General features: G+C 35.6%; 1 protein-coding gene across 3 annotated transcripts in view; it reads right to left on the reverse strand.

The window, feature by feature from the left end:
* PRKN (parkin RBR E3 ubiquitin protein ligase) overlaps positions 1–12869 on the reverse strand; it is a 758368-nt gene that overhangs the window by 377078 nt on the left and 368421 nt on the right. For all 3 annotated transcript variants that reach the window (XM_083830275.1, XM_083830274.1, XM_083830276.1), the window contains one exon: positions 2804–2919. In XM_083830275.1, the coding sequence (XP_083686401.1) occupies positions 2804–2919 (116 nt within the window). The remainder of the gene's footprint in view (positions 1–2803; positions 2920–12869) is intronic.

A 12869-nucleotide genomic window follows, 5' to 3' on the forward strand; every position in this document is an offset into this window, starting at 1 on the left:
TCAGGAATCAGTTGTTGGCCTTCTTTCATTTAGCAGTACAGAGGGATGCTAGGATTCTGCACTGCAATAAAGGAAATCACTTCTTGCCCAACGAACCATTAGAAAGGACAGGATAACTAACAGCTTTTAGATTGGTCTGCAATCTTGCTATGAAATCCTGAGTTACCAATTTGAGAGAGACTGATATTTGGAGCTAGCTCTGCAACTACACCAACAAGGATGCTTTCAAAATCATCTCTTTCCAGAAGACACACCATATGAATCGGCATAGAGTTCAAACGTACCTTGCTACTTCTTTCTTTTGACCAACTATCAGTTTACAGTTCTCCTTGGCATACGTTTTATTGTAAGCAAGGGTGCTATCTGCCCTAAGGTGTCTCACACTTGCCAGAGTGTCAAGGTACAATCGAGTTAGTCAACCACAGAAGAGAAGAGGATCTGAAACAATATTGTCTAATTCCTAGTGATTTCACATTGCGCAGTCCCACTGGCCAGTACAAAAGACTTGCTCATGGGTGGGAGTAGATTAGGAGGTGTGGAGGTGTGCAGGAGAACACAGGTCATCCTCAAAATCTTATGAAGTAAACAAGAAAAGGATGAGATATCCTCATCACGATTTCATTACATCTCTTAAAGAATTAGAGAAGAAGCCTATGCCCACAGCGCTAGGAATTGAGAAGCTGAATTCTGCTTACATAAATTTATTAGTATACTTACAACAACAACAAGCTGCTGGAGGACTCTCCTGCACACTCCTTTACTCCTAGGATACCAGATTTCAGTGCCTTCTGCCAAACAATTCATTCCATGTCCCATAAGACATACTGGGATGGAAGCATGATCCCCTGAGTTTTCAGAGACTGACAAGGATAAAGCTGATCTGTAGGCTGTTTTTTGTTGTTGGTCGTGGTTGTTTGCTTTTAAAGAGATGGCAGATATGATCTCTTCCTCATGCCACAGCCTTCAGAGATCTTGTTATGATCAAGTAAAATCTGTTAGACATTCAGAAAACCAAACAGAACTTTCATTTTCTAAAAATTATCTTCATGCTCCATAGCAGAAGACAAACCTATTTATGAACAATTGTATCTGCTACTTAAAACAAGAAGATTGAAGTCACTCATAAACAGTCTTTCAAAGAACCTGTTGCTCCTACCATGGGTAGATAACTAGCAATTGTTACTGCCTTGCCAGCTGGTCAAGTATCTAAAGCCTTCCTTGTTTAGCATATAAATCAAACAAGCTTATTCATAAATAAATGCTCCCATAATGGTGTGCTGAGCTAAAAGTCTTCTGAAACTTAGGTTTCCAGAGTTAATTGATGCCTTAACTTAAATAAATGAGAATTGGCATACTTTTGTGACATAGCAATAAATAGTCCAAATAACATTTACTAGTAAAGTTTACTAGTAAAAATTTACTAGGAAGCCAATAGTTAGTCCTAGGAACAATTAAGCTAAGCACATCCAGTCCAAACTCTTTCTTTCCTTTGGGATTTTGTCACAAAACTGTGAAAGAAATTACAAATTCATGACTACAAATGAATAGTTTTGTACTGAATATATCAATTCAAGAAAATGTCAACATACTCATTTCAAATTTGATTGAAATAATTATAACCAGTTCTCAAGCCTAAGTAAACACATTTATGGCTGATATTCTACACTCTTGTTCTTTGGAAAAGGAGACGGCTGGGCTAAGAATGGAAACTGCATATTATCCTTAATTACAGAGAGGTTAATACTGCTGCATACCTAACCATTAGGACAGCTAAATAATTTTGCACGGTAGACTCTGAAACAGATGCACAACAACTCTGTAAGCCCTGCATGTGTGTGAAGTGCTGGACACCATACTCTTCTTTTCCATGCACAATTATCTTTTAATCTATAAGTAAGAAGCATGTTCTTCAACCATATACTGTCAGCAACAAATCAGATATCAATGCAGTAGCACACAAGAACAACATAATATCATACACCATATGGGCTACAATCAGAACAACCACCTAAAATTTCCAATAGGAAATTTACTTCCAGCAATCCAGCTTTTCCCCTCAAGATAACTCTCAACATTTTTAGACTTGCCATCTTATAGGAACTCAGACTTTTTTTTTCCTAAATACTTTCTTGTATTTCGAAACACAGACGAATCAACAGAAATACTTAAAATGAATAACACGGTGTTATTGGCTTTGAGGTAGAGCCTCAAAACCTCTCCTATTCAGTAGATGAATGTGCTTCCATTAATTCTTCACAGCAATAGTAGCATTTGTCTTTGTTGGGCAACTGGTTTTTAATCCATGCATTTGCAGACAATGGTATTCTTGAATGTATGTGCCCAAATACCATACAGTAAGATGGATTACAACATTTAAAATGGCAATAAACAAGAACATGGGAACAGACGCATCATAAGTAATTTTGCTTTGATTTATAAAACAAACATGAAAAGGTTTCTTTACGCAGGAATAGTTTGTCCACCTCAAAATCGTGCTTTCATTCACTGGCTCTCAGATACAAACTAGAAGTACAGATCTATACAGCTATACCACTATCTTAAGCATTTCAGACTGTAGCATTCAGGTTTCCACCTGTATTTTAGCTGAGTTATAAAAATGTAAACTGTAATTATACCATCAAAACAAAGAATACACCTGAATTCATGGCTCATTTTCCACCATAATACTGGGGGAAAAAAGGTTTAAAAAGGAAAACCAGCAGAGGGAAAAAAGCTCTTTGAAAGTGAGAAGTACTCTGAAGCACCGAGACTGTGAATCTCTGACACTTTTCATTGTACTTACCTAATATCTGTGCATGTTATACATGTGATAGAGCGACTGTTTGTTGTAACGAGGTTCAAAGCTACAGATGTTTCACTGTCAGTTGTTGGGTGTGCTCCACATTTAAAGTAAAACTCCTGAAATATTGAAGGAGAGATAAAGAGAAGATTACATACCTGCAGCTCATGTCCTCCCTTTATCTTAGGCTAACTGACAATTGAGACAACAGACAAATCACCACTGCTAGCAGAAAGGGAGGACAATCATTAGGAAAGGTTTAGAAAGAATCACTTGCAAAAATAGCAGTCCAGGTATTTTTCTCCATGATTTTCCAGGTTAAGAAGATATCTACTTGTGCACTGATTTGACATCAGTGTGATACAGTATGTGAATTTCTGGATTTATAGAAAAAATGACTTGACCTTGACTTCATCTATGAATAATCATCAGAAGACAGAGTATTATGAACTGCAACCATACATTACCATTTCCACTATTTTTTTTGTTACATATTACCATTTTCTGACTCCTAGAACATAGATTTTTTTCCAAATTAGTGAATCCTGGCCTCTATTTTTGTGATATTGGAAATCTATACAAATATGATTTTATCAACATAACAAAAAGAAGTTCTAGTTCTCTTTGGACGCATATTACATTTATAATTATATATTACATAGCATTTGAATTAAGCTGCTTTAGTCCATAGTGCTCTATACAGCTTGTTTTAAACGTCCAAATCACTGTGTGCATCTGTAAATAAAAGCAGTCTGAAGACACGTGCATTGCAGTAGAAGCCACAGATGACAGCTTCCAGGTTTGTTTTTGTTTTTTCGTTCAAGACCTTTTTTGTTGTTGTTTGAGGTTTGTAATGTAAACATTAAGACTGGTATAAATGAAGTGTGAATTCAAAGGTATAGGTGTAAAAGCATCAGAAGAAATGATGAGAAGAAGGCATAAAAGAATGACAGGTGTTGACAGTACCAAGATCACAAGTGACTCTCTAGGCATCCGTACAAAGGAAAAGAAAATCTTTAAAAAACACAATAAACTGCAGCCAGAAAAAGAGGCATAAAGACAGTGATTCAATCAACAGTGTTTCCTAATGACTCACATAGGTAGGACAGAACGAAGAAAATTACAATCAGTACAAACTTCTTCAGGGCATGAAAGTCACATCCAAAAAGCAGGGTTAAGAACAACCTAAAAGCTATGAAAAAGACTTGCAAGCTGGTGTTTTCTAGTCCTCCCTGACACCCCAAGTTCCTAGCTAGACTATCCAGACACATATCTCAGTGTTAGTTGGTATATTAATACAAGAGAATTAGTTTGACTGAGTGGAATAAGTTTTGTTCAATATAAAATCATCTTCTCCTCCTACACAAACTTGCACTGAGATTTGCTACAGAACTGTACAAAAATCAGTCCACAAAAAGCTCTTCCTTCCACAGTCTGTATCAAACCATATGTGGAATTCTTCTACATCTGGGAAGCAGAGCTGTGAATTACAGCTCTTTCTCAATGCTTTCTCAATATATCTCATTTAGATATATTGCATATTTCTACATGAGACAGACAGTACTATGCAGTAACGCCTCTAACATGAAATCTGATAACTGGGATATCAGAAGTATTAATACAGCTTTCCTGCTAGGTTAGTAAATTCTGCTTCTCAGAGAAGCCCTGATATGCAATACATTGAACACCAATAAAATACATATAGTCCACTGTAAGTTAAGGACTCATTTCTGAAACACGTATTTGCAGCAGTTTATTAAGATAACTAAGGGTTAAGAAGATAGTTTAAAGGCAAGTCTGCTTTTAAAACCAATAAATTGTTCACAAAGTTTTAGAAGTAATCACCTGTACATATTAACATGAACTTTTTTTTTTTTTAAATGGTTAAGTCATCCTTCTGTTCCATAACATTGGGAACAAGTCCCAGCCAAGAAAATATACTTCCAGTCATCCTTAAACAGTTCAGAATTTGTGCTCTCTCTCTTGCTCAGGACCACTTCAACACTGCATTTAGATACGAGAGTAACTCGAAGCACCAAGCAATCATGAATGAGTCAATGGAAGTACACATTCAACTGGAGTACATAAAACCTTATACAATCAGTATAAAATCTTATACAAACTTAAACTTATTTTCAACTTTTAAAAATGTAATTTTAATTTTTGCCCTTTTTCCTATTTTTTTTAATGCATTGATAAAGATTTATTTTAATGCAGTAGAAGAATTGAAAATATCTTTTTGCTTCAGTACATCTTCCACATAGAACTAAGAGTATACTAACCACTCTCTACTCCAGAACAGATAAACTATGGGCAAGGAAATACACAATAAGAAATTTTTTGATAAAACTCCTTACCCACTATAATAAAAGTTTTTTGTGGGTCACAAGCAAAGAAGAAAAATGAACAATAAAGAAATTAAGCTTTAAAATACTTGGAAGAGATTTAGACTTGAACTGTTTTTAGAAAAGATTTAATATTCCAAGACTTTCATGTGATAAAACAACTAAAACCACAAAAAAAAGGGGGGGGGGGAGAGAGAAGTCAAGAATATGGGGCTGCTTTTCCAAGTTACTTTCTTTGTTACTCTGGGAAAATTACTTCTCTATACTTCTGCTTATCTTCTTTAAAACTGCTTTAAGAAAATTCCTCTACTAATTACATTTATAACATGCTTTGGTTTTTCTGAATGGGGGACATAATTGAACGTGAAAACATTATTTCAAATAACAAAAGACAATATCGCCGTTCTCAGAAACTACATGTTGAAAGATTGTCTGCTTGAGTAAACCACAATTAAAAAATAGTATATTTTAATATTAACTGCGTACAGAGAAGAGGGATGGGTAGAATTACAGAAAAATTCCCCAGATTACATATCAAGTATTTGTTCAGCTGAATTTTTCAAGACTAAAGAATATTAAAGTTGAGCGCAAGTCAAGACTAACAATGCAGTAAAACTAACCCATTTATGAGATGTGCACCTTTGCAAAAGCAACAAACCTCTGCAATATGCAGTTCTACAGAACTCCCCAGAGCAGCCCACTTCTGCAGGCCTGAGACATCAGTGCTGCGATGGGAGCTCTGAAATACAGCACTTGGAATCTGAGAGCACCTGACACCTCTGGCAGCATGGACTGCATTTCCACCATTTTTTGTTGTTGTTGTTTTTTAATCATTGTAATATGCATTCCGGTTGTTTGAATGATTTTAAAAGTCCTGAACTCAATTTGGTTCGCAGCTGCAATTAAAATCTTAACCAGCCTGGTTTTACACATTTTGTAAAAACACAACTCACTACTATTTATTTGTAACATAAGATGTATTTACAAAGTTACTTCTTAAGATTAACACCAAAATATCTTCCTATACTGAATTTATATGCTGCTGCATAAAACAGTATTTTCAGAATTTTAACATTTTAACCTTATAAAAACAAAGCTTATGGAATAACATAAAAGGGATAGTTAAAATTTAATGGAGTCTACAACACTATCTCACCACTTCTAGAATATTTCAAAATAGGAAAAATTACCACTAATAGTAGTAAGAAATTACTAATAGTAGACATTCCTCCATTGGGCACTTTGTTCTCATTTGGTAAAAATAAAATCTAATAAATGCACTTTTGTTTTTGTTAAGTATTCATGATCTGCATTGAGAATGGATGTGAAGAAATTATGGAGAAAAATTTTCTACGTTCTGAAAGTGTGTAGTTTTATGGTCACCTTCTACCACAGAGAATACCTTTAGATCATTTTCTTGCCTAAAGGCATAGATCCCCTGAAATTGTGAACATTCTATTTAACATTACAAATGTCACCCTTTTGGCAGTGTATCTGATAGACTGTTATTCAGAGAAAGGAGCAGGCATTGCTCTTACATACTTTGTCATATTCTTCATTCTTGTTATCGCTTATGTGTCATACAACATTGTAAAGATTGCAAGGGGGAAGAAAAGGTTCAAAGATGCATGGTCACTGTTTGCTACTTTGCATGAAATTCATCCCTCAGAGGAAAATACTCAAATTTATCAAAAAATCTTATTTGATATTTTACAAAAAAAGCATATCTCCCTAAATTCTGTCTTTCCAAATAAAGAAGTTAGCATACCCCTAACTTATGATTATAAGCAAACTGTCTTCTAGATGGTCAAACAATCCAGGCAAGTGACCAAAATGATGCTCAAACCAGCAGTAGGAGACTGGGATCTGACAGGGAATAAATGCATCACAGGCAGCAGAAAAACAGTACCCTTTTAATGCACATTCTCTGGTCCAGTAGACTGGAGTGTCAGAAAAGGTACTGCTCTTTGCTAGCAAGTGTCAAAATATCCTGCATTTCAGCTGATGTGCAACTCACACATGGAAATACAGGTTTCTACATACATTTCTTACTGCTGTGAAAAATTAAAAATTCTAAGGAAGCTCAGCCTTTGATTTTTATTTTTTTTTTAAATAAGCTATTGGTCAAGATCGGTCCTTAAGCTACACACACACACATATATATATCATGCATGACCCACACATTTATTTAGAATCAATAGGCAAAACTATTTATTTATAACAAAGCTATTTATATATAATGTTATATATACATTCTATATATATATATATATAGAGAGAGAGAGAGAGAGAGAGAAGGTATAGTTTTCATTTTTCAAATTATTAGCACTTACAAGTATGGTGATACATGAAAGGAGGCTTATTCTCTAAAATAAGAGAACATTAACATCATCCTGGCACAATCCTACAATAAAGCTTCACCATCTTTTGCAACTAAAATTTTAGGTAGCTGTTCAGTGGATCTGAGGACTAATTGGAAGAAACCCACTTCTGAATAGCCTTTGAATCAAGCAAGTTTTCTGGGAAAAACTGGGTTTGGCTCTGAGCTGGGATGTTTTAAGGTTCCCACATCCCAGAATAATTGCAGGCAGCGGCTTTCCAGGGCACGGGAATCTCTCTGTATTGAAAAATCCAGAAAACGTCATGTTACCTAAATGTAGAAATTCTTATTAACAAAAAAAGTGTTAGACGGGAGAGCTAAATTACATTGGTTAACTAATGTGAGGAATGCTGTACAGCCAAGGAACAATTCTTAGAGAGAGACTGCTGAAGTCAAAGCTTGAATGAATCTTTAATAGGCTCCTGAGTGCATATGTATTGTATACATAAGACTACTCCACTTTCTTCTGTGAGCCAATAGTATTTTGACTAGCCCTGGTTCCTGGGAGACATTGTCATCAAAATAGTGGCCTGAATTACCAACTTCCTCATCTCCTTCATAGCTCAGCAGATAAATTCTTCCAAGAACCTCAAGTCAGGTTTTGAGCACTGTAAGCATCACCTAGTATCGCGTATTTACAAATTAGAACTCTATATGGTTTGTTTTTACTAAGAAATGACTGTAAGACCTAAACAGTTGTTTAGATAAAAAAAATCATTTAAATTTTAGCAATATAGTTAGCTTTAGAATCAAAAGACGCAGAAATAAAAACACACATTCTTATAGCTACCTAAATCTCAGATGAGATTTCTGTTTCTTTTATGTCCATAGTTCATCTAGAATTGCTCTTGCAACTTCTGTACCTGAGAAATTAACCTTAGGCTCTGCTACTGTCATCAGCATTTCTAAGGTAATCTCCATTCAATAACATTTATTTTTTACTTAAGATTCCAATCAAAATCAAATTTTCTCTCCATGGATTCCCTGTAATTCATCAACTTATAGCTTGATCATGATATCAGAGATGTAAAGACTGTTCCAAACGTCTGCTAACTTCCCTAAGCTGGGAAACGCAACTGACCCTTGAGCATGGCTAGCTGGGTCACCTCCTAGGCAAATCAATGATCAATACAGCTTTCGTGGACTGCCTCAGTGGTTACGGTACAAGCAAGCAAACAGCTCATTTTGAGGGAAAGAATTCATGCATAGTATTAGAACAGCATTTAAGCTGTAGCATGTAACTCCTTAAGTATCATTTTAATATTAAAGATATATATAAATTAATCACTACAAAACGTAGAGAACTAATAACGAACCACAAGCATTATTCTATTAAGTAGGACAATAATCAAGGTTAAATGACACTGGGTTTGGAGGATCCTTCAGGGTTTATCTTTAACAGATTTTAGGAACACAGTGATGCAAAGATTAGAGACGTTGGTAACATTAACTATTCACATTCCAATATTAATCTTTCACAAGTAGTAATATCTACATTCAGATAAGATTTCTTTGCCTTAAAAAACGTTCAGTCAATTTTTCCATTTGAAAACAAAGATCATGTGAAAAACTCAATATCTGATGTCACACCTACATAATTCAGAATAGAATCAAAACAATCAGCAAGAAGGAAAGCCCCAAGCCCTTAGACTTTCAAGTCCACAGAATCTCTGCTGCAGAACATGCAGTAGGACAGAACAGCAGCTCATGGATGCTGCCAGAAGCAAGAGCTTTCAAAGAAATGCCTTTATGGGATACAAATAGAAAACATCACATAGGAGAGATGCAGCATGGTATAGTAAACCTTGCTAATACGTTGCTGATAATCAAGCTGATCTCAAATCTAAGCTAACCATCTTTTGATTAAAAAGAATGACAAAGTGCTAAATTAATAAATTTCAATGCCTGTAAGAAGCATATACATGTATTTAATTTGGCAATAGACAAAAGCGGCATGAGGATCTCTCTAATATCTGCTTTCTGACCGAACTCCATTGCCCTTTTCAAAAATGCCTCTGGCTAAGACAATGACAGACCTGTTATTCATGATAAAAGCTCTTTAGGATGAGTACTCTTTGCCAACTCCTCATTGAGGTTGTCAAAATAGACTATGCTTGGCCCCAGTGAAGACATCGACTTTGACCTATATGTGGAGTAGGGGAGGAAGGGAGGTAATTTTTATTGTTATTATTACTACTTTTTTGAGACAAGTGCCAGTTCAGGCAAGAAAACTTATACTATTCTGAATTTTTACAAACTTTTTTCTGTTCAGCAAGGGCAATTGAAACATATTTGGATGACTAAAAGATGCATTATATTTCAGGGAAAGGGGTGTCAATACATTTTCAGAATATCTCCTTTTTATTTTTAGTTAGCTTTGAGTGAAGTCATGAAAGAAAAAGATTAAAAATACACAGTTCGACTTTTTCTTCAAACATACTCACCATACCTTTTATTCAGTTGAGGATATCAAGAAAAATTTGGTGCATAACAAGTATTTGAATGTAACAAGTATTTTGAGTGGGATGGGAAATGCACGTTATTGATAATTCTTTAAAAGACCTAGCATTTTATTTCTGATCAAGTCAATTAAAGCTAGATTTTAGGCATATAAAAACGCAACTAAAAGTCTCATCATAAATGAGTTTTTGTCAGGCATTTTCAAGGGGTGACAAAAAGGCAAAAAACCTCTGTTCTCACCATTCTTCGATTCCACTTTCATACACTTTTTTTTTTTAAGCAGTCTTTATATATTTATTCCCCTTGCCACGGAAGAATATTTCTATCATTCGTTTTTTCAGAATTCACTGGACAAAGAGATACTGTTTGAAAAGATAACAACAGGACAGCTATAGCTACTATTCAGTCATTTATTCTTAACCATCTAATGTGGTATAACAGATTATTAACGATCAAGAGATCTTATTCACAATCCATTGCCAAGGTAACCATAATTTATTGCACATGATATTCAGTGATTTGTATCAACATGGTTGTTTTCGTACAATTGTGTATGCAGCTTGCACATCTATTTTCTGCATTACAAAAAAAAAGCTACTCCTTTTCAGTCAATATTTGCATTGAAAACTAAAAAGAGAAGATGGATACAATTAGGATTCAAGTAACAGGCATGATAGGCTATTAAATATGATGTTATAATGCCAAACTCTGGAAATTACACGTGCAACTACAGTTTTGTAGTCCTTGTTGTGTAGGGAAAACAACAAGGAATGCAGTACCTACCAGATATTATTCTTTCCTTATCTACTGAAGAAGACCCAGTGGAAACAAACAGCAGAATCCATCAAGCTGCTGCTGCTTGGATGATGCTATTTCAACCACCCAGAAAAGTATTTTGTGTGAAATTGACTTTACTCATTTTTAAACAACAGCATTTCTGATTTGCTTTGCTTGTCTAAAGGCAGTTACACTCTGCGTTTGCTCCTTTCCTCTGCAAGTGGTGGTTGGGACTCAAACAATTCTGTCACAACTCTGCTGCCAATTCATTAAGTCACAACATTTCCATGACAAAGACAGAGGGATCGGGGCTCTCCAGCACCATCCAGCTCTTCTCTCACTCGTTGTCTGAATAGAAACAAAGAAATGAAGGCTGCAGGGCATCACATCCATAGAATGGATTTTTGCCTGGAAAATTACCTCACAGAAGGATCTAAGGCCTAGCAGACATGTAGCCAATCATCAGAAAAGCAAAACTAACATGCCACAGATACTCTAATACCTGATACGTAAAGATGCAGTAAATTAATTGCGACAGTAACTTTTCAGCAAGAATGACGAGGCTTTCATACAAAATAAGATGAAAAATTCATGCCCTTCCTGTCCTGGAAGAGTACAAACTCTCCCGTATTCTCTTCTGTTCCTAACTATTTTCACCAAAGTCTCACTGAGAAATACAATTTCTGATCAACGCTAACTTCTTGGTTGAACTAAGACTGCAGTTTTCAGCAAGATTAAATTATTTCCCCTAGCCCCTGAAGCCCAACCATTTGGGCTTTATTGGGTTCTACTGAATTTGTTCACCAGGTTTCCAAAATAAACTGTTTTTACATGCTGAAAAGTTCCTTTAAATTACTTGAGCCACAGAGGAAGTCTTGGTTTCAGAGTAGCTACTTAGCATGTATTATAATCATCATATCCTGAACATTAGTGCTGATTTCTAGGACTTAAACTTTCCCATCAGTCTCTTTTAAAGTAGAATCCAACTGTTTAAATTTGTTATTAAGTGTTTCCTGTAGAGAATCAACCCTTTACTCTGAGCTTAATTTCCTCTGGCAATCAGATTTGAATTTTTATGTGAACGTAAGCCACAAAAAGGGCTCAAGGAACAAAAAAAAATTCAAATACTATGACATCAGCTCCTCAGACTGTGCTTCTCATGGCACAGAAAAAAGTGTTTGCAATTACAGGTTTGCAACATTTCTTTCTTTTCCAACCATGCTAACAAGCACTTGGGGTAAAGACAGCGATGAAGAATTTAGAGTGATTACAGAATAAATCTAGAGTGTATAAGAAACAAAACGCCCATGCTTGAATTTGTATCTTTCAGAAGTGACTTCACTTGCACTGTCACCCAAAGACTCTTGTCTTGAGCTTCAGAGAAGTCTGCAGAGCTAACAAATTATAAATGAAAAATCATAAACAAACTGCGGTATTTCTTTAACTAGTTGATACCTTCCATGACTACTGCATATGACACAGCCAATTCCATGATCCAGTCTCTAAATATTGCTGGATCTCTGTCACAGATACATTAGATTCCCATCCATTTGATACTATTACAGATACTATTACAACTGAAACTTTTAAATTTTGTCCATCCCTGGATATCTAAGAAATTGGCCAGGTTCAAAGCTTAGTAAAAAATAATACCTTTAACCCAACAGCCATCATAAGAAAAATCACTTATTTTTGCTTTTAGTTTTTTAGCCTTCGGCTAATATGACCAGTGTCTCTTAGTCTTGCATCTGTCCATCAACCATACAGATGATCTACAAGTCTGTAACACAGCTGAAAGGCAGTACTAAGACACCTCTCCTTTAGCACTAGGGCTGCCTCAGGGGGAGCATCAGTATTTACATGAGGACACTGGGCAGACAGAATTAGGCTGTAATGCTACCGGAGTGGCTCTTTGCCTCATTTCTGTACCTCAGCTTTGAAAAATTGGATGGTTTGTTCTGTCATCTTTCCAATGCCTGCCATAGATCAGGATATGAATGAGTACATACCAGCCAAGAAACTGTCCACTTATATTGGGGATGGTGAGAAAAGGAAAAGAAAGGAACGAAATAGCAGAAATGTTACACTCTTCCTTTGTAAGAGATAC

This window comes from Anser anser, assembly GCF_964211835.1.
Source record: "Anser anser genome assembly, chromosome: 3".
NCBI classification, from domain to species: domain Eukaryota; kingdom Metazoa; phylum Chordata; class Aves; order Anseriformes; family Anatidae; genus Anser; species Anser anser.